Consider the following 21,904-nt stretch of genomic DNA (forward strand, 5'->3'; position numbering starts at 1 on the left):
AAGGCCCATGAATGCCATCTAGTGGAGGAGAAAGAGATGACTCCTGAGGTCCAGTGTGTACAACAATTATGTTTTCATTAGTTTAAAATCACCTGCAAATAAAAGATATTGTTAAATTATTTTGTGCTTTTTATGATTTTAATTGACAGGTCATTTGAAGAGGTGGAAGGGAGACAAGGGATGATATGCAGCAACGGGCCACAGGTCAGATTTGAACCCTTGGCTGCTGCTTGTATCCCCTTTACGCTTGGTGGAACGAGATGGAAATAAATCCTACACACTGGAACTTTAACATTCAATAGATAGCACTAACACAAAGCGCTACAAGACTATTTTGTAATGAAAGTGTTGGTTTTATTTAAGGGATTTTTGCAATAAATCACAGAAAAGTAAAACTTTAAACAGTTCTGGAGAAATTAGCTGGAATGTGGTCTTTATGTTTGACTGGTTCACAAATACAAACCGCAACGTTATCATTTCTAAACAGTGGCAGCAAAAGGGATTTATCAACATACAGTATTATTTATTTGTAACACATGACATCTAGAATAACAATACTATACTTCTGTTTTTTTACCTAGATCACATTTACAGTGTTTTTACCTATGCAGATATTATGCAGCAGTTCTGTCACTGATGTAGACGGCTCTGTGTGTGATGTTGTATATAGTTTTTAACAAAGCCATCAGTTAACTATCAAACTAAAATGAGGTCATAAATACTAGTGGGCTGATTTTCCTGATAAATGTGTTGCAACTTGGGCTCTGAAACAGTCAAACAATGCCAGACAACTCTTTAGCTGAGCTTAGAGAAAACCACCACCAGAGGGCAGCACTGGCATGACTTAACACTCAGGATGACTTGTTTGATGTTTTCTTTCTTCATAACTGCATACAAATTGTCCGCATGTATAAAAGGTTTTGTTACATGTTATCAAAGTGTTAGAGAACTATTGGTGTTACTGACGATATGAAAGTGTGATCATTCTGAGGTTTATGGCACTGCAGTGGTCCGGTTGTTTACATTTCCTCAAGCCTTCTGAGAACCTTTGGGACTGGTGTTAAATACTGGGCTTCATAGTCAGAATATTTCAGTCCTGCTCCCTTCATGTTGAGTCCATCAAGTCCATAGAAGAGCCTCAGTCCGCTGTGACACCTTCAGGCAGCTCCACAACCACGGGGGCACAGTCGTCCAAGTCTGCGTCGAAGTCCCAGCTAAACTTCTTGGTCAGGTGAGCTTTGAACTTCTCTGCTCTCTTACGCAGTGTGCCGTCTACGCCAGGTCCACTGGCAAACTGGAAAAAGTCCTGTGAGAAAAAGAGTCAAAATGATTTATAACGGTAAATGTGAACATTCCTGATGAGAATAATAATTTAGGTGATGCTTTGACACTGCTGCTGATTTGCTGTTATGGCCCAGGCATGTCCAATCTGACCATTTGGTCACAAAATACAAGATCATGAACAAGGTATGCATAACAGAGACACTGCATGAGAAATGTTGTGTGGGACCCAAATTTTCACTGGTTTAGCTTGAGCTTATTTTGCAAAAACACTTTTGGGAGAGTTGTTTGTTTATTCCGTGGAATATAATGATTACAACCTACACAAATTAGTTGAGTGTCAACAAACGTGGTACTTTAAATAGAAACGTCAATGGTCGGCCTAAAAGTTAAGACAGCTCTCAAATCTTGGTGGAAATAAGGTTTCAGTCCTGGGTAAATAGGTTCATATCAAAAGGTAGAACAATATATGCATCAATGTGAGAAATTCAAGAAAAACAAAAAGCAGTGGAAGTGGAACAGTTAGTAAAACATTATAAACTGTACTTCCACTTAAGAAAAGCTCAAAATGTTTCTATGCATGCTGATAAAGCTACTACTAACAGACACCGTCTTAATGGAGCCTGAAGTTGCGCATCTACCTGCAGTGTGGAGGTAAGGAAGTTGTCCTGAGACACGATGTCGACGAAGAAGTCAGGCGGGATTTCTCCGAGCTGGTGGTAAAGCACGGCGATGAGCCCCAGGTAGAGCTCCTTGCGTTCCCGCATCGACTCCTCCGCTCGACACAGCAGCACTAGGAGACGCTTCCAGTGCTCAAAGCCCTCGTATACATTCCCAATCAGGAAACACACAAAGGCAAACTGCAGCTCACCTGAAAGGAAAAAGACAAGATTTTGGTACTTTTTCATATTAATAAAATGTAAATGTGAGCTAGTTTGATCCAATATTAGTTTTTCTAACACGTACCGAGCACGTTGAGAGGCTGCAGCTTGTGGTTGTTCTCCAGCACAGTCTCCAGGGCGTAGCTCAGGTCCATGCTGCACTGGGTGATCTCAGCCGGTGTCGCCCCAGGAGGGTAGGTCTTCTCGGGGATAGCAGAGAAGCGCAGCTCCGTCCCCTCCCTGTGCTTCATCCTGGGCAGCCTGTCGAGCCCCTCTTTCATGCTCTGGCAGGCTGTGTCATTCCTCGGCTGCTCTTCCCTGTCTTTGGTGTGTCTGAACTCAACCACGGGGATGACGTCACTGAAGGCACAGACACGACCTGAGAGAGGCTGCAGGTTACTAGCCACCTCCTGGCTGAGACGGTCAGTGAGCGACACCCATTTTCTCATCACCTCATATGGATAGGGTCCCAGGAAAGGATCCAGGTCTCGCAATGACGCTCTGATCCGGCTCACCTCCTCTTCGTTCTGGGAGGCTGAGAAGTCCAGATCTTCTGTTTTTGGATCCCAGTTGGCCAACAGGATCTCTCTGGGTTTGAGAGTGAGGAAGAGGCCTGTCTTTGGACCAATTTCCCCTCCACAGCTTGGAGGGTTGGCAGAGCAGTAGTGGAGGAAGTGCATTCCTGGGGGGATCATCTTCACACCCTTGAAGCGGGGACCAACCTGCCAACTCTTGCAGTCAATCCCGAGCTCTGTCCCCTTAGGGACACCCAGCAGCACCAGGAAGGCTCCCTCCTCAAACAGCCTTCGAGCCACATCTGGATCCATGTCGACTACACTCCTGTTGCTGGCCATGTCTGCTCTGTCAAGGGCTGCCTGACTTAAACTTGATTTAAATACGAGAAATAAACTTTAAACTTTTAAGTGAGAGTTTTTCATGTTCAGAATATCCAGAAGGATTTACCCAAAACGTGAAACCCTACGTCCGAAACTTCACACGGAATGAAACTCCTTTTATTAACGTTTCGGTAATTTGTTTCTGAAAAGCTAGAAAATAAAACGTAAATATACTTTTAAATAAACCTGTTTTAACGGTGTATTTGTGTAAATGTGTTAATAATGAGGTGAGCGCACCGTAGCGGTACCTTGTGTTGCTGGTTGTTGATTATTCGTATCGTCGGGAACTCGTTTGGTCGAGGCTGTGCATCATATTATCTGCTCCGGACGGAAACAGTGCTGCATTACAAGTGTTCCGCTTCTATACTAATAATGGCTTCCCAGTCTGCTGTTGGTGCAAATGTATTGCTGTTTAGTTTGTCTTCAAAAAAAACAATATACATTTTTTTCAAATAATCGAAATAATATATATATATATATATATATATATATATATATATATATATATATATATACATATATATGTATATACACTACACCACCATCATTATGGTGTAGTATATCATGAAAAGTGCTATATAAATAAAATGTATATAATAATAATAATAATAATAATAATGACAATAATCACTGTACCAATACTTCATGTAAGTAGAAATCCAACATTTTAAAGCAACATTATGTAACTTTTTTATCTTAAAATAACAGCCTCAAAATCATGTTGATGGCACAGTGTCTTGTAATAGGGTGAATGGTGTCTCCATCTCAGCCACTCCACCCCCATAATACTTGTTTCTGCACTATGTAACTTTAGTATGTAACATGTAACTTCATGTAAATACATGTTTACATCAAAATATAACATTGTTATGTCTGATTTGTACGCGATTTGTATTTACGACAGTGGTCCTGTACTGTGGTGGGCACCAAATCACAGAAAAATGCCAATTTCTACATAGTGTGGCTTAAAATGTTTGTTTTATTGCATTGCATATACTCTGGAAACATAACTGACAGAAGACAATTTCATGTATAACACACAGCTTACAGAGACAAACATGGTTATTAAAACAAGAGACACCTTGGAAAATGTGCATATTCTGAATGAATTTGAATGCATTGTGGATATTTGTTTTTAGCTTATCTGTGGTTACTCTTAAACTATTCCATAAAACAAGGAGCAATGCTGACATACAAAGTCTGGTGTAGTTTTAAGACACAAAACACTGAGAACTTGACAAGAGTAAACATTCATGACATTGCATGGGATCTTGTAGTATCCTCTGTTTGATGAAGTGAACTTTCAGGAAATTCACCGAATGTCTTCATGAGAGAGTAGCACAGGCTAACAGGAACCAGGAAGCACAACGTTTTCTACTTATAGCATATAGACACTCTGAAGTTTCTGCCAACAAGTGATCAGTGCCTTGATGACTTTGATTAACCTGATCCTCTTTCTCTTCTTTCCTCGTATTTTCTTGACAGCTGTACACGAGGCTTTCCTCCCCTGAAAGCACACAAACCAGAAGTATTGTTAATGCAGTAGATTTCGCCAAGTGATCTGCTTTAATCGTGTTCTAATAAGGATCACGTCCTTAAAGGAAAAGTTCACCCAAAAATGAAACTAAAGTAGAAGGGGGACTTGTTTTAAAAGATAAAAAATAAACCAAGGGAAAAAAGACAAACACAGAATGGTTCCATACAGCTCATTCAGCACGATCCAAGTCCCTGGAAGCCCTGAAATCCTAAATTGAATTGAAAAGACATCATTTACACCCTTCAATCAGTTGAAATCATCACTGTAGCGCGCAACCTTCCGGAAGTGGGGGCACAAGTTTGTTGTGTGTCAAGGGCGCAAATATCCTCTTTCCAATCAAGTTGGGATCTCAGGCCTTCCGGAGCCTTGGATAACGCAAAAAGAGCTCTCCGGAGCCATTGTTTTGTTCTTTTGGTTGTCTTTTTTTTACATTTTCAAACAAGTCCCCATCTATTTCAGTCGTTTGGTAGAATGCTGCAACGCAGTTTGTTGTGAACCTCCAGAAATGTTTTATGAACTATGAAAACCTAACCTGACATTCCAGCAGCATGAGGCTGAGTAGATAATGACTGATTTTTCATTTTTGGGTAAACTTATCTTTTAAGGATGTTTATATATAGATAGACCATCTGAAAACCATTTCCTTAGCCCATCCTTCATTTGTTTCTTATTGTGTGTTTGTGAGAGGCGGTAGAGCAGTTATGTTTTGCTCTTTGCTTTGTTTGTTGTGTCCTTATTTGCTGGGGGGAAAATGGAAAATCAATAGATATTCATTTAACAAAAATGGAGGAACATAGCTAATCTCTACTGTCCTCCTCCTCCTCACCAGATATTCAGGGCTGCAGTTGTGAACGATGAGCTGCTCCATGCTCTCTAGAGGCTTCTCCAGGTCAGACGGCTGCTTGCCACTCCTCTGACACCGCATCTGCTGTGTCATACCATAGATGGAAACCAGGATGCGACGAGCCTGCCATGGGACAGCAGTGAAGAAAATTAAACAAAGAAGAGTTTTAAACAGCACACTCTGGCTCATCTGTTGATGGCACTACACAACAAATTTAGGTAACAGTTTATTGTTCCCTTAGGAAATTCTTATTTTGCAGTTGCCTTTATTGTGATATCCACAGAGTAAACATATGATGTCATATGAGGACATCATTATTACCCTGTCCATGGTGCTGAAAGTGCACATAGTATAGTGCCATTTACCTTTCCTGAGGGACAGGGGTCTCTCTCTTTGGAGGTATTATTTGAGCCAGTCAAATTCTGCAAAAGGACAACCAACATGGTTTTATTTAAAACAATACATAGTTAAAAAAACAGTTATTATTATTATTATTGTTACAGAAAAAAATAGCTATAGGCTTCACTGGTGCAGTAAAAAGTGTGACAGCCTGTCACAGGATATTCAAGCACTCCCCCCACATGTTGAACAGCAGCTGCAACAGACAGCAGCTGCAGTAAACTGACATTAAGATCGTGATGTCACGCATAAGTGAGCGAATAAACATATACAAAATATCTGCAACACTGCTGTCGTACCAGATTCTGAAGCTCAACGAAGATGACCTCTCTGTAGGAGCCCAGGATTTCTTTATAGTTACATCTACGTTTACCACAAGAGCTGGCCAACAAGAGAAGCACCAGGACACTACGGAGTAGAGCTCCGGTCAGACACTATAAGAGAGAGAGATGCGTTATAATAGATCACATGTAAAGATTAATCAATCAATGAGAAAGAAATGTGCGTGGATCAGTGTCCAGTTGGCTCCGACGCACAGTGCGCCACAGTGCGTTGAAGTACCCGTCGGTTTCCAGCTGTCTGCAGCACAGATCATCATGACTAATATGAATAGCCCCGTTTTACAATACAGCTGTGTACACAGACATCATCGTAAAGTGCTCGACTCTCAGTAATATCCTATAGCAGCTCTTCTGTTGCGTAAATACGCACCAGATGTAAAAACCGCACGTACCATTTATCATGTTCTGCTGCGGGATCCTCAGACGAGCAAAGCCATCTCTATCATCAGCAGGGAGATCCAGGCAATCACTCCTCATCCGACCGCCTTCATTGTCTGCAATCTTTTCCTTTTTTTTCACCCAGTATTTTGACACTTCCTCCGGCGTGTAGGTTAACGCGGTGGCGGGTAGACTTCCGATGTGGTGTTACGTGGTTTCCAACATCACCAGAGCCAGTGCTGCTCCAATTTCCTTCCCGGTCATGGATTGCTGACACTAAGCTTAGGATTTCACCAAACTCCAGTCCGATCAAGTCGAGGAAAACTTCTGCAATCAATCACTCGCTTTCATCCTTTCGGTTTCGCTGGAAAGACGTGATACAAGTGAGGAGTGGTGTGAAGGGCGCGGGCGTAATCTGGTGGATGTTTTTATTTCAAAGCGCCTTTTTGGCACACATTTCAAGAATGTATATAATACTGTGGTCTTAAGTGATTTCAGCCAAAACAAAAAGGGTAGAAAGTTACAATGAAATCCCCCACAGAAATAAAACAATGTTGCCCATGCATGGGAGGATTGGTTTTGGTGAGACTGTGGGAAAACTCGTCTCACAAAGACATGAACTGTGCACTCGGAATTAGATTTGACATTCAAAGCACAACAAACCATTTGATAAAACGACTTGTTTGGAACAAAACAAAACAAAAAATGCTGCAATAAACTGCGTTGTTTGTTTATTGGATGCCTGCAAAGTATTTCAACACATTTCAAGCAATCTAAGTACAAAAAAGTTAATTACTACAACATGAGAAGTCATGTAATAGTTCCTGATGACAAGGAGTTTATATACACTGCTAAACAGATGGAGCCTAATCTGGACCTCTTACAAGAAAATCCCTGAAAAGTAGAACAGAGATGATTTCATATTTTCTGACAATAACAAATAATCACTCAGTAGCTAAAGAGTTCGGTTTAAACATACTGTAGAGCTGGAATCAACCTGTGTGCTTGTGTGCACTTCTCTGTCACATTTTCATTTTCATTTCTGCTTTTTTCATTTTCACAACAGCCTCAATGACTGGAATTTTAATTCTGAAACCAAACAGCAAAAAAGTCAAAGTGAAAACAAATCAACAAAATCACCCCGATTTAGTACAAATATAAAATGATCCACCGCCCAAATTTTAAGCCTCTTTACTTTGACGCCTGACATGTTGCATGGAGACACATAGCTGGCACAGCTTTACATCTAGCTGAGTGGACGGCTCTTGCAGGAGTTTAACAAAACTCCACCGGGACCAACAGCATGGCCAAACAACATATTAGTTACCACATGTAGAGAACATGGCTGGGTCCAAAAAACAAGAGGTTTCTGCCATCACTTCGACACCAATTTATATATTAATGAATTAAACCTGCACTGGACTATGATAAATGTATTTCTCTTGTTGAGATTTACACAACTGCTAGAAGGGTGAATCACCAGGTGCAGCTATTTGGTAGTGTTGCAATGAGGAGGAAACTGTAGCAAGAAAAAAAAAGAACTCAGAAGAAGAATGAGTGAAACAGAAGTGGAGGAAAGTTTTATAGTCTATTGAAACCAGACCATTGTGCTAAACAAGCCACATTACCAGAAACACACCCCCATCAAGCAGTGAGGTCAAGCTCACACTGTGGGAATCTTTTCTGTAGCAAAACACAGTGAAATCCCAGAGGACAACCTGTAGCAGCCTGCAACAGGACCTGGGAGAAGGTTTACCACCCTGAAGGACAAATACCTCAAACATAAAGCCGAAGCTGCACAGGGGTGTCTTCAAAACAATATTAATGTCCTGAGTGGCCAAGTCAAAGGCTGGACCCAAGTCTGTTTGTCCCCATGCTACATGACAGACATCTGTAAATACAACCACTTACCACTATTTATTCACTTTAAGACGGTAATCAAAGATGGGTTTGAGTTTTACATTTGTAGATTTGTTTTCACTTTGGCACATTTTCTGCTGAAAATACACAAACTGACTCAATTTTGTAAAAAAAACAAAAACAAAAAACCAACAAACTAAAACATGAAAAAGGTGGGATACATGTGAACACTGTATCTGCTGCAGATGAGTAAGTCCTGGTAGAGAACAGCAGTTGAGCGTGTCCATATCTGTTTCCTACTAGACTGGTGACTGCCAGAGTCTTCCAGGTGTTCTCAGTCAAAAAAATTCTCCAATCTCAGAATGTGTTCTTGATCTTGCTGGCTACCTCTGCTAAGATCTCTCCCGTCTTCTTCTGCCAGTTCAGAACGTGTTTGGACTCGGCACACCACAGCTCCCCGTGGCGGGGCTCCGCATTCTCACAGCGCTTTCGCACTTCTTCCTGTTGTTCCTGATGGATGCAGAACAGTGAGGTTACACACCCATAAAATGCACAAGCCTCATGCCAACACACGGATACTGTTTCATTGGGAGTGACTACCAACTTTATGAATGAGTGAAAAGCAGTGATGTGTGGTTCAAACTAGGTCACAGTGGCAACACCATGTACTTAATTTGTTGCCTAAGGCTTATTCCTGCATGAACTCCTCACCTAATTACTTCTCAATAGTTTTGTTGTTCGTCCACAACAGCTCTTAACAACGCACTATTGATCAGGTTTTAGATTATACAATAATAACATAAATTGGCTACAGCAAAATCTGCTACTACTCTGACAAATCAAAGCTACATTAAAGGGGAACTCCACCAAATTTACATATTAAAGTGTGTTTACAGGTCTTGGGGAGTGCTGCTGCATGTGTGTAAAAAAGTTGTATCAGGCCCTTTGTGGCTAAGGGGAAGCTGCATGTAATCTGATAAAATGCCTCCAGTGATGTCACTCAGTGGCTAAGTTGCATTGTGGGTAATATAGGCAGCATGTTTGAAAAGAAAGAAGCATGCATGGAGTAAAAAAGGTGATATATTTGTTTGTTTGTTTGTTTTTAAATATGCAGTAGTACTCCCCAAGACATGACAACATACTTTAATGTGTAAAATCTTGGGGATTTACTCTTTAAATGAACTTGCATCTGACTGCACAATGTCATTCTCCATCAAAAGCACTTCACTCCAACAAACTATCCCATGACTGCATCTTCAATCATCTTATCTAGGTCAACATAAAGATGTCTTTATCTTATTTATGTTTTCTGTGTATTGTCACTCTGCATGTATCAAATGATGGTTGTGATCAGTCCTGCTCAGATGTGTGTTCTTCTTTCATGTTGCTTTCATGGTTGTATATGTGCCAAAATAGCATTTGTTTTTGCTGTATTATTGTTCTGGTATCTCTGTTTCTTATTGCTTTGCCCTTTTTATGACATCTTCTATTCTTTGTTGTGCAAATTTTTATCACTTTATAGTTTTCAAAACGTCTTGCCAAAGGACTGCATGTGAAAATAGGTCAACTGTCCACAGTGGCACATTTACAGAAATGTTGATTATTGTGTGTTGTCCTTGTGAAAGTTATAGACTGACCTCCACAAAGTGGCACAAGCTTTATACCTAGAAAAAGACAGACAGTAATAGGACCCTTACCTCTGTGCCGTGCTGCAGTTCAAACTTGTAGAACAGAGCCCAAGCATCTCCCAGGTCTGGCTCAATCTTTACTGTCCTCAGGAACCACTCTCTAGCTTTGGTGATTTTGCGCTCACTCCAGAACAGCCTAAAAGATTGCATTTGAAATGAATACAACTTGTTTGATACATTGTTAAGCTCACACTTCAGAGATAGACCAATATCATATAATCAAGATTTGCACTCAGAGCGGAGTAGAAAACAGCGAAAAGATTGCTGTCATACTTGGCCACAGCGAGCAAGACGTGGGGATCATGTTCACACTTCTTCAAAGCATCAACACTCTTAGTTTTCCTCTGGGGTCTGGCCTCCAAAAACACTGCCTCAGCCCACAGGATACCTTGTAGGAAGGAAATGGGAGCGGGATGAAGACACAGCACTTGAGATTTACAGGCACATTCATGAGGTAATTGAAAAAGAATATTGTCTGTATATAAAGGTCCATTATGTAACCTAGACAATAGGAAGTCTGCTGGCAATACAAGCATTCCCAGTTGACCACATTATTCTCGTCAAGAGATATTTTAGTTGAACATTAATATACTTGAACAGACCGGAGTTACTGTATCTGTTGTTTGCCAACTTATTTTACAACTCTAATTTAGTTTTTACTGTGACTGAAACACCATGCATGGAAATGTCTTCCCCAACAGCTGAAATATATTCTCACCTGAATTGGGGCACTCCTGCAGGGCTTTGGCCATCAGCGTGTTGGAGATGTTCTTCAGTCCGGCCCGGAACTCCAGCCGGACTGAGTCCAACCTGGTTAATATGATAAAAAAGTGAGTGGTGAGTGGTAGTTTCATTTAACACTGATCCCAGTTTGTGCAAATGAATCATAACTACAACACTTTCATACATACATGCTCACTAATATATACATTTTCATTGTCCATTAGTAAACCAAACAATCAGTGGGCAGCTGTGTCTGTATTTCCCTCCCCCTTTAAATTTCCTCACCATAACTCAGGACTCTGGGGGTTCTTCAGTCGTGCCTTCTCCAGGATTGCTCTCGCTCTGGTCAGCTGTCCTACTCTCTCTTCAAGATGAGACAGCAGCAACCACAGGGGCCCCGAGTGAGGACACTTTTTCAGCTGCAGTAGCAAACAGATCATTGACCATTTTAAGATTTATCAGGGAAGACGCCTTTTCATTAAAACACATATGATACAAAAAAATGCATCTCCCATTTGTTCCCTTGCCTTTGTGCTTCCCACAACTCACCCCCTGGTTGTATGCCTCTCTGGCCTTATCCATGTTTTCACACTGCTCTTCTATCTGGCCTCTCATCATCCACAGTTTTGGAAAGTCCTCATAGTGTTTCAGGGCTTCTGTGCACAACTCCTGGGCAGCTTCTATGTTCCCCAACACCCACTCCAACTTAACGGACTTCATAAATACCTGTAGAGATTAAAAACACACACTTATCAGCTTAAAAAACATGTAGAAACAGGACCCATGAACTCTTTTTACTTGCAATATACTTGGCATATAGTAACATTATTGAAAAACTATTTGTAATACCTGTATTAGCATCCATTCATGCAACGACTTACCGGATTTCAAATGTGTCAAATACCAGGCTCCTAGGGCATAGCCTAAATGCTAAACTGCTTCATTGACAACTGACAGTTGTTTTATCTGGCAGGTCAATCAGTACCGCCAACATTAAAGTAGGTTCTTAGTCATACCTGTCAGCAATTACAATAAAGATAACTAAAATGAGTGTAGCCAGGTCACCTGATAAGATAGAGTGATAGTTTAAGAGCCCTGCTGACAGCATCAGTCAACCTGAGTACCACTGACTGTGTAGAGGTGTAGAAACCTGCAAGCCTAAACCTGAGATAGACAGCATGTTTGTAGAAGATGCCTCAAGCACAATGCACTATTGAATTATTAGTAAACACTGGCCTCAAACCAGAGAATAAAACCAGATAATCAAGCCATCCCTAAAACATGGGTCAGAGCTCTATTCATACTACATTACATAATGACAAACAAACTGTCTGTACTGGTACACAGGGTCACGAGAGGATAATTAGAGTGTAAAAGGACAAAACAGTTCAAATAAACAAGCAATCTTCCCCTGTGCAAAACAACAACTGAAAAGATTGTGAAATGTCTTTTTCTTTAACACCTCTGTTTAATTACATTACAATCCAACAAATACCAGATGATGGCATCTCAAAGATGGTTGGATTGACAAAACACTTGGGAGACTATTTTTCAGTTTTTTAGTTTTCAATCCAGTGGATTCGTGCAGATATCTACTATTTTTTGTTCTGGATCCTCATGAGAGTCTGAAACAGGAAAACCTCTCTTTTCAACTTTCTCTCACACACACACACTCACCCTGGCTGTCGGGGCACTGCTGCGGGCCTTGGCCAGCAGGCGACGGGCTCTTTCGTACTCATTGTTCTCAGACTCCAGCTTGACAGCAGCCAGCCAGATCTCTTCACTGTTTGGGTTAGCCTAGAGAAGTGGAATAAAAGAGGAAGGACAAATATAGAGCATGAGGAAAGGGAAAGGGGAAGACAACAATTGGACACAAGCTTGCATGAAAGCTATGTGAACAAGTGGAAGTTATCATAATCTCATCATCACCTGGAAGGCCAGAGCAAGGATACTTCTGGCTGCAGGAACATCCTCAGCCAGCCACTTGGACTTGGCCCCCATCAGCCACAGGACCTCTGCCTTGGGGCAGTGAGCCACAGCCCTTTGGAGCAGGGCCTCCAAAGACTCTCTGAGAGATGCAATGATACATGGAAGAACAAGGGAGGGGAGGAGCACAGAAGTAGTGGATTAAGCACATGAGGTAAAACAGGGGAAATCACAACTATTGTTTTCTACATTTAGAAACAAAATCTGGTTACCTGGTGCCGTTATTTTTCTCAAAGTAGGCCGCTCTGAGCCAGACACTCTTTTTACTTGGGAACACCTGCAGAGCATGGGCATAGATGGCCCTGGCACACTCCAGCGCCCCATGGGACACACACTGAAACATGACAGACAAGCATTTAACTTACAGCAAATGAGTACATCTGAACATTGCCTTTGTACAAAAACAAGTACTCAGTTATTAGTACTCACACTATCGGCATCCTCCATCCAGGTATGTTTGCGGTCCTCCTCCTCAATGCCGATCCCTATGACGGCCCTTATCACTGCTTGGCAGGTAGCCACGCTGCCAGCTTTGTCACACTCCTCTGCATCCTGCAGGACAAGAACAAACATTTAAGGGGAAATTGGCACATTGAAGGAGAACTGAGGTATGAACTACTGACCCCAGTAGTAGTCAGTAAATTCAAAGATTCAAATGATGGATCCATTTACATGGAAAAATACACCTGAAATATCAGAGAGAAATGTCTTCTACTACCTAGACCAGAAGTCCTTATATGACCCAAGATTACTAATAGATATCCAGCTTATGTAGATAATTCATCTTTTCATGAGGGATGGCTCAGGGTCCAATTACACACAAAAGGATTCATTTAAGAACTGCCAAATCCTGTCATTTTAAGCTGACTTCTTGTTGGTGTACTGGCAAACGGCCTTGATACACCTACCACAATCACCACATACTTTGCCCGAGGTGGTAAGAGATAGGATTTCAAGGGGAAAAAAGGGGGATTGCAGTGAAGGTATTGATTGCAAAACAACTGTGAGCTGCACTAAACAAAATGTCAGTCACAGTGCAGGCTTGTGTTCTGTTGCACCCAGATGAAAAAGCAGCTTTGCCAAAGTATGCTGGCACACATTCAAAGTTGACGAACTTGTGACGCAGTCTCTACTTCCTCAATGCCAAGGTTGGATGTCTCAGTCAATCATGTTTTGACCTGATAATTTGCAGGTTTGTTTTAGTTTAGTGTTTTTGATCCAAATGGCAGCTTAGAACATCTCTAAATATAATGCAATCTAATCAAAACACTTGTCACTTTTTAAAACAATGCTTCAGTACTCTTTTACCTTGAAGACTTAATTTCATGAAAGTATATTAATTTTTTATGGCCTTAGGTAACTCAGTTATTTATTCTGTCAAGGTTTCCCTCTCCCATAAACAGCTGCAGGAAAGCCTGCAAAGTTCGATGCCCAGGCCTATACCCTGCTTCCATACTATCAAGTATTGAAAATGGCTTGTCATTGGATACCAAATTTCAAAACTTAAGGAGTAAATCTCGTCAGTGTCAGTCAGCCAGTAAGCATCCAGCATCCGGTTTGTGCCAAGATCTAATAGTGATGGTGACTGGCTGTCTCGAGGCATGCAGGAGAAAGACTAGGTTACGCCTGGAGATGGAGATTACCATGTGTATGTGTAATGTAATCATTTGTAAAAACTGATTTCATAAAATTGGTATCAAAAAAGTATTGTTTAGGAACCTGTGTCGAAGTCAAGGTATCACATCGGTACAGGTATTGATTTTTTTTTTACAATACCCAGCCCCACTCTATGTTTTCAGATTAAACCACATGACAGGAACAAACCTGTATCCACTGCTCTCTGTTGATCTCCACACCGTTGGCCCGTAGAGAAGTGATGGCTCTGTCAATGATCTTCTCCACCATCTGAGTGTTGCCATTGGCCTCTTCCAACTTGGCAGCAGTGATCCAGATGTGGCGATCAGTGGGGATGTTCTCTCGAGCTTTGTTCAGAACACGACGGGCGTTCTCATAAGTCTCTAATCGGGCCAGTGCCAGCCACAGCTATGAAGGAAAGACAAAAATATTTAGATATAGAGGGAGGTGCAAAGGTTCATTGTTTGCATTGCACTGGCTGGCATCCTGTTAGTCCAGTATGTGTTTTTTTTCCATGTTTGGGGGATGAAATACTAGCACGTGATAAGCGTACCTCCACACTAGTAGGGCAGCACTCCACAGCTCTGCTGAGCATGATCCTGGCATCCTCTTGTTCCTCCAGCTCAACAGCTGTCTTCCACAGTCGAACTGATTTGGACACATTCTCCAGAGCTATATGGGTAACAATTACACAACTATTAAGTCATTTCATTGACAAAAACATATTGCCAAATACCAGCAATATATCTAATATTAACATTGGCAATGCATATACAGTGGCAAAGAAGGAAATAGAGACACTAGACACTTCAGTTAACACACATCCAATAAAAACAAACACTAAACATATCCTACAGTAGTAGTTAAGTTTAATAGGGTCTGGGTAAGAAGTAAAAATATTGCGTATGTAATGGAGAAAAGTAGAGCAGAGGCCACCGAACATGTAGAGGCAAAGATAGCTCCTTCCACAGAGGAAGCTCCCCATTCATATCTGTCAATTGAGTATGCTGCTGGGAAATATTAGTATGTGTGTAAGTGCATGCATGCATGCATGTGTGTGTGTGTGTGTGTGTGTGTGTGTGTGTGTGTGTGTGTGTGTGTGTGTGTGTGTGAGGACATTGACATGATGGTTCAAACAGGGTGCCTGGCCTTGACGAGAATCCAGAATTGCAGCTGCCAAATGTAACGCTTATGAAATCTTTTATGCAATCTTATGTGTGCAGGGAGGGACTGAGTAGTTCTGTGTGGTGCTTTTATGAGACAATGGACAGATGGAGATTGGCTTTGAATTACTGCCCAGCAGAAATTAGTGTCTTCCTTTTGGCAGGGTAATTGTGACACATTCATTCATATACACACTGCTGAGAAGGCACACAAAACTCTCTTCATAACAACACAACAGCGACGTGTCTTAACATAGATGTGTGGATTACATATACAGGAAAAAATTTAAAAGCATTCAAAGACAAAGCTGTTTCTTTTAATTTACTGTTACAACTGATAATATCCAAAAGCCTTACCCTTCCTGAGGACTCGTTTCTTGGCTCTGACATCTGTCTCCAGCTCTGCAGCTCTGATGTAGATGCGGACCGACTGTGGCAGGTGGCGCACAGCCTGGGCTACCACAGCTTTAGCTGTGTCGCCAGGCTGAAGCCTGGCTGCCTCCAGCCACACATCCTCACTCTGGTGGGCAGAGAGAAATGCTTATTTCAACGGGGGGGCAAGGATAATTTTCCCAATTGCAACTTATGGTGATATGAGACTATCATCTTAGATTTTGGATATCGTTATGATTTTATACGGTATAAGTGTTGTCTTTCCCTCGTTTTAAAGCTGCATTCCTATAAAATGGAACTTTATGAACTTACCAGACTGACTACTTGTTCTAATACTTTGCTTTGCCCACTTAGTCATTATGTTCATATTCTGTGAAAGCAACAATAGTCATCCCTATAATATTGTTGCAATATACAGTAGGTAGAGGTATTTGGCCAAAAATCATGTTATTTGAAATGATTTTGATTTTGCTTTATAGCCTAAGAATTTTGCAATATTATTAAGAGGTCATGTTGCCCAGCCCTAATTTAACCAAACAGATGGTAAAGCAGATTGACAACAAGCAATAACAAACAAATCCACTAACTATAATCAAACTAGTGACACATACTCGTGTCCACCATCCTTTACCTTAACACACATCTCTGTGCCTTTCATGATCAGGTTCCTGGCCACCTGCAGTTTGCCGGTCACCTCCTCAAGCCTGGCAGAGGCAATCCAAGCAGGCGGGTGATGAGGATTGGTCTCCCTCACCGATTTCAGCAGCAGACGAGCTTTCTTGATGTCACTGGACATGTGGAGCCAAACATATGTCAGACACTCTCACAACAACACATTCAACACACAGTCCCTACTTGTGTAGGCATGGTGTCTCTACCTGATGTCTCCTCCATGTGTGGGGATCATCGAGTTGAGATCTGTCAGATAACCCTTTGGATCCACTACAGTTTGTCCACTCACTGAGTCAGACACCTAAAGATACATAAAAGGCAACCACAGGTAAGAGAAAGTAATCAAACCTGTGTACAAAGACAACGATAGCACAGTATGAATAATAGAAAGGGGTAAAGGATGACAATTAGTTACCTGGCTGAGCCTCATATCCATGAGTGTGTTCCTGGCCTGACCGATTTTTCTCATGTCCAACTCTCCTGTACCTGGTGTCATCAAGCCGGGGGTCATGCTTCCTGGATAAGGTGTGTTCAGACCTCCCAGCTAGTGCAGAGAAGAAACAATAACAATGGAGAGGAGCATTATTCTCTCTGTGAGAATTGTGTTACAGCATGGTGAAAATGCTTTTGAAACACAGGCCCAGATCATATAACACTCGCTACTGTAAATGATACCTGTGAAAGTCCCGAGTGTGAACAAGACTCCCTTATGCTGCAGAACTGAACTATACTGAGTAGGTGTACATATTACATTTTAATTATAATGAAAATTCAATTTGTACATAAACCAAAAGGCCATGTCTCTATATATGTATTAGCCCTGTGTAATGAATACAACTTTCATGCACAATGAATTGGACCAATCAAATTGCCTTATTGTGAAATGTTATGTGCCACAGAGGTCATGCAATCAATATCAGTAAGTTTACAGTAAGCAAGTCTGTTTTTATTTGTTCTTTAAAATATTTGAAATAGGTATTTATATTAAATCTTTATTCCAGTATCTATCAAAACCACTGACATGATATTTACACTGAGCTAACATGATTGGATGGATAAAAAAAAGAAGCATTTACAAACTGCACTGACTGTAAAACCAAAGTGATTTGCTTGTTTCCGCTGAGATATCCTGACTCCTGCTGGTGCAGGCGGATACTACATCATGTATGTTTTGATGTTGGTGTCTGCAGTACGTGAATATGTATTTGTATGTATACTAACCCCTTGCAGAGGGTCAACAGTGGTGTGGTTCTCTCCAGTCTGCAGGTGTTTGGAAAAGAAGCTGTCGGGGACAGGAGTGAGTTTTTCATAGCGGGGATTTCTCTGGCGTTTATTCCTGGCATCGCCAACCTCAGGGATGCTCAGCCACTCCTCTTCTGACACCTCTGCCAATTTCCTCTGAATAGGAGAGACAATAAAGACGAATAAGGGAGTTATTTTGATTAACTTGAAATGTCAGTATTGTTGAAATTTCTCTCTGAACACAGGAGAATGCAGACTAAATTTAGGTACTTAGAAGGCATGAATGTCCTGAAAGACTGATTTGTAAAATTGTATAGTGTTATCAGTGTGCAACTTTCCTCTCCCTTTTTTGATTCAGCAAAGAGACATAGATTCTTTGTAACAAACTTAAAGCAGCATACTGCTTGTGAAAACTTCTACAAGTCACAGGTGACTGAAGGGTACAATGATCAGTAGAGGAACATTCGTTGTGATTACAGGTGGTAAAGAAAGTCAACAGTTTAGCGTTTGGCATGCAATTCTGTACCTTTAGATCTGAGAACTGCTGCTGGATTTTTGGTCGCTCCATACGATACTTCTCAATTTCTTCCTTTTCTCTCAGCTCCCTGAAAATACACAAGACAGCATTCAAAATTACAGATAAACACACACACAGTGTCAAGTGCAAGTGGTATAGTCTGCTGGAGCAGCAGCATTTCGGCAGCAGATAGGAAGAGACTTGATAAACTTATCAAGAAGGCCAGCTCCATCCTGGGATGCCCTCTTGACCCAGTGCAGGTGGTGGGAGACAGCAGGATGATGGCCAAGCTATCATCGCTGCTGGTGAAGGAGTCCCACCCCCTACAGGCCACTATCACAGCACTGGTCAGCTCCTTCAGTGACAGGCTGATACACCCCAAGTGTGTGAAGGAGAGGTATCGCAGGTCCTTCCTTCCTGCTGCTGTCAGAGTCTACAACCAGCACTGCTCCCAGTAGACCTCACTGTGCACTGTGCAATAAAAAAACTCTGCACATATCCACACACTTTCTGGTTTGCACAAATTGGACAATTTTTAATATCCATATTTATTATTTATTGTTTGTAAATAAAAATACCAACTGTTTAAACTTACACTGTCCATATTATAAATAATAAATACTATGTCATATTGTAAATACCAATTTCATATTGTAGATATTATGTATATACCAGTTAAATTCTATTTCTTATGTCTTATTATATTGTTTATTTTTTACTTTTATTACTGTTTAAGTGTGATACTGTCCTTTGGCTGTTGTGACAAAGAAATTTCCCCATTTGCGGGACAAATAAAGGAATTCTGATTCTGATTCTGATTCTGATTCTGATGTCGAACATAAAAACGCTGTGTAAAAACTGGGAGAGGTGTGCATGTTCCTTAAAACTCAAAATAAACATATTTTTTTAAGAACCTTCTTTCTTTGCGTCTTTCATCCATCCTCTTGTCCAGTGCTGCATAAATAGCATCTGCTTCTTCATCATCCTTCTCATAGGGCCCACTGGAGAACAAGCTGCCTGCGTATCCATTAAACTACAAGAAAAAGGCATCATAATGTGATTAGAAAGACTGAAGATTCATATAAGCAAAGTTACCATATGGTCAACTTTAAATCTTGAGTGGGTGTATTACAGCCTTGCAAACAGCCCTAGCAACAAGTCAAGTACAAAAGACAGTCCATTCATAGGCACCTCATCATAGTTTGTGTCGTTCAGATCTTCATCATCATCATCCTGGTTCTTTTTCATTTGGTCCCCAACCGTCCTCTTCCCCGGGGGAGCATGTCGGTCATCCACTGGATCGTTGGCATCACGAGCAGGACCGATATCAGATCGGGTGGTGAAACCAGTCGCACTAAAGAGAAACGATTCATTCAGATGTTACACACATACACATTGGTAGACTTTTGGTAAGCATGCACTGCCCTGTTCAACTGAGTGCATCACTAGTTGACAATGGTTACTTGCAAAGCAGATCCACACTTTTAAGCAACAATGTTGGTCTTCTTTTTGTGATCAAAGTGTTATTTTTCATTATTGGATGTTAGGTTGAGTATGGCAGCAACTCTTCAGTGTTGGGCCCGCACGATATGGTCAAAAAGAGATGTTGCGTTTCTTTTGACAGATGTGCGTGATTATTATGGATAATTAAAAATCACAATTTTCAGTGTCATTGAAAAACTAGTAAAATCATGATATGTATATATTATATATAAATATATATCCACACACACACACATTCATCAACTACCTAACAAAAATGCTTCAATCTTTTAATCATTTTCAGAGGTTAGATCATGCTGCCATGTCAGGCACTTTGCAGGCAAACTGGACCAGACTTGACTACAATTTAAGTCTCTTCTCACCAGCTCAGTTGACAGCATACGCCTATTACGAAGCAAGATACTTTGCTAGCCACCAACTTTATCTAAATGACATCAAGCTAGCTTACAAGCAAGAGAAGTAGTCGTAGCTAGCGAGCGAGCTAGCTTGGCACGTTAGCTTACCCTCTGCCCAGACCGGGCACGTATCCGAGCGGGGCGGGCATGCCCAGAAACGGCTTCTTCTTCTTCCCCATGAGCGGAGAGGCGAGGGGCATTATCGGGGGCCCGCCGCCAGCCCCCGCCGCCCCGGTGCCTCCCGCAGACGATTTGGAGACAATTTTAGTCGCTTGTTTCCCTCCACCGCTGGCCATCGTTGCACCGACGAGAGGACACACTTGCCGGATGAACAACAGTCGCACTTCCGTTCCCAGCAAACAGCGACCCCCGTGCTGCTCGAGATAACCGCTGGCGTTTGTAACAGCGCCCCCACAGGACGGGGAGGTTTATGTATCTTCACTTCCTTTCTGATATTCATTTAGTTTTTAAATCGTTCGTGTTGTTTATGCAACGTGCTCATTCTCCATCTTTCGCACCGTGAAAGTGTTATTTAAATTACCTGCTTAGGATATTTTTGCATGTTTCATATTAATAGCAGTTTGCCACACTTGCCACAGGAGGGCGCCACATCCTGGAAAATAAAAGGCCTACTGAAACACAGCAATCAGTCACATTTAAAGCAGACCTGTAGGCTTAATGGATTATTATTCCTAATGGGACTTCTTGCAGTGAGTTATTGTCACTTCATGTCATTGTTCTTCATGTTTCTAGAGTGTAATGTCTGGATTTAGTTCATGAAGATTTTTCAACTTCATTTTCATTGTACATCATTCTACTTTACTGTAATATTCTCATAATTAATTTTCTTGAGGGCATTAATACAAACTTCAAAGGCATACACGACAGGCCTGGTAATTAAATTCAATTTAGTGCTCAGCATAATGTGCTCCTTGTGAATTTTATGAGATTATTTAATTTCCCCCGTTGGTTGTCATAAATGGACCTCTGATTCCAGTCACAGGATGCATGACACAGCTGACGTGTCTACATAAAAACTCAGGCCCTGAAGGTTGCATACTGCCCGATTCAAACCAACCTCCCGATTCTTCATAATCTCAGGGCTTAAACAAGGCTCATACCAGTACGCACTCCACAGAAAAATCATTGTTATTGTGCCAAAACTGCATCACACTCTAGTGTTCAACATTTAGACATGTCATCCATGTGAGACATTCTGACAAACATTAATGTAGTACAGCGATAACTCGCCGTATCCGTGTTATGAGTTAAAAATATTCATGTTGGAGAGTCTATATTCGAACATGAGGCGGGAGACTGCAATAAAGGTAATTACATTCTAAAGTGACATTTCTGGGTTTCATCTCTTGAGATGAAGTGAAGCCATACATCAATTAGTTTGAATCAGGTTTAACTTAACCCAGAGTCTGAGTCTCAGCCCAGGCCCATACATTTTTCTTCATTTACATCGCCTGGAGGGCAGACATTATTTCACTCCTGGGAGAAGAAGGTTATGATGAAAATGGACTGTCAGACACATTAGAAGACACATAGCTCACCCAGCCGAGGA

General features: G+C 41.4%; 3 protein-coding genes across 4 annotated transcripts; all 3 read right to left on the reverse strand.

Annotated features, from left to right (window-relative positions):
* Nucleotides 1-502: 502 nt before the first annotated feature.
* Nucleotides 503-3,394, reverse strand: aar2 (AAR2 splicing factor). Of its 2 annotated transcripts, XM_084366494.1 has the most exons (4): nt 3,307-3,394; nt 2,248-3,047; nt 1,923-2,152; nt 503-1,306 (listed from the first exon to the last, which is right to left on the reverse strand). In XM_084366494.1, the coding sequence occupies exons 2-4, from the start codon at nt 3,014-3,016 to the stop codon at nt 1,139-1,141; spliced, it is 1,167 nt and encodes a 388-aa protein (XP_084222620.1). In that variant the 5' UTR covers nt 3,017-3,047; nt 3,307-3,394; the 3' UTR covers nt 503-1,138. The 2 variants fall into 2 exon arrangements, with proteins under 2 accessions (XP_084222620.1, XP_084222619.1); XM_084366493.1 differs by having other exon boundaries at nt 2,248-3,375.
* Nucleotides 3,395-4,036: 642 nt separating this feature from the next.
* Nucleotides 4,037-6,824, reverse strand: LOC311264818 (uncharacterized protein). The gene is made up of 5 exons (XM_084365931.1): nt 6,572-6,824; nt 6,138-6,272; nt 5,805-5,861; nt 5,422-5,562; nt 4,037-4,565 (listed from the first exon to the last, which is right to left on the reverse strand). Exons 1-5 carry the CDS (start codon nt 6,572-6,574, stop codon nt 4,437-4,439), a joined length of 465 nt encoding a protein of 154 aa, XP_084222057.1. The 5' UTR covers nt 6,575-6,824; the 3' UTR covers nt 4,037-4,436.
* Nucleotides 6,825-7,271: 447 nt separating this feature from the next.
* prpf6 (PRP6 pre-mRNA processing factor 6 homolog) lies at nt 7,272-20,662 on the reverse strand. Its single transcript, XM_084366072.1, has 21 exons — nt 20,443-20,662; nt 19,628-19,790; nt 19,351-19,469; nt 18,446-18,524; nt 17,899-18,075; nt 17,093-17,221; nt 16,884-16,978; nt 16,637-16,793; nt 15,970-16,132; nt 15,003-15,121; nt 14,639-14,857; nt 13,244-13,366; nt 13,027-13,148; nt 12,758-12,896; nt 12,506-12,625; nt 11,378-11,554; nt 11,114-11,247; nt 10,824-10,915; nt 10,379-10,493; nt 10,115-10,241; nt 7,272-8,927 (listed from the first exon to the last, which is right to left on the reverse strand). Exons 1-21 carry the CDS (start codon nt 20,628-20,630, stop codon nt 8,775-8,777), a joined length of 2,910 nt encoding a protein of 969 aa, XP_084222198.1. The 5' UTR covers nt 20,631-20,662; the 3' UTR covers nt 7,272-8,774.
* Nucleotides 20,663-21,904: the final 1,242 nt, after the last annotated feature.

The sequence above is a fragment of the Pagrus pagrus genome (assembly GCF_965226575.1).
Source record: "Pagrus pagrus genome assembly, chromosome: 11".
Classification (NCBI taxonomy): domain Eukaryota; kingdom Metazoa; phylum Chordata; class Actinopteri; order Spariformes; family Sparidae; genus Pagrus; species Pagrus pagrus.

What these genes read in the sequence shown, in the direction of transcription:
- aar2 (XM_084366494.1), bottom strand. Translation starts at nt 3,016, where the DNA reads ATGGCCAGCAACAGGAGTGTAGTCGACATGGATCCAGATGTGGCTCGA. An exon ending in GCAGCCTCTCAACGTGCTCG is followed by an intron (nt 2,153 to 2,247) that starts GTACGTGTTAGA and finishes TTTTCCTTTCAG; the next exon opens with GTGAGCTGCAGTTTGCCTTT. An exon ending in TCCTTACCTCCACACTGCAG is followed by an intron (nt 1,307 to 1,922) that starts GTAGATGCGCAA and finishes TTTTTCTCACAG; the next exon opens with GACTTTTTCCAGTTTGCCAG.
- LOC311264818 (XM_084365931.1), bottom strand. An exon ending in TCGTTGAGCTTCAGAATCTG is followed by an intron (nt 5,862 to 6,137) that starts GTACGACAGCAG and finishes GTCCTTTTGCAG; the next exon opens with AATTTGACTGGCTCAAATAA. An exon ending in ACCCCTGTCCCTCAGGAAAG is followed by an intron (nt 5,563 to 5,804) that starts GTAAATGGCACT and finishes GTCCCATGGCAG; the next exon opens with GCTCGTCGCATCCTGGTTTC.
- prpf6 (XM_084366072.1), bottom strand. Translation starts at nt 20,630, where the DNA reads ATGGCCAGCGGTGGAGGGAAACAAGCGACTAAAATTGTCTCCAAATCG. An exon ending in ACAGAGAGCAGTGGATACAG is followed by an intron (nt 13,367 to 14,638) that starts GTTTGTTCCTGT and finishes CTTGTCCTGCAG; the next exon opens with GATGCAGAGGAGTGTGACAA. An exon ending in GGATGGAGGATGCCGATAGT is followed by an intron (nt 13,149 to 13,243) that starts GTGAGTACTAAT and finishes GTCATGTTTCAG; the next exon opens with TGTGTGTCCCATGGGGCGCT.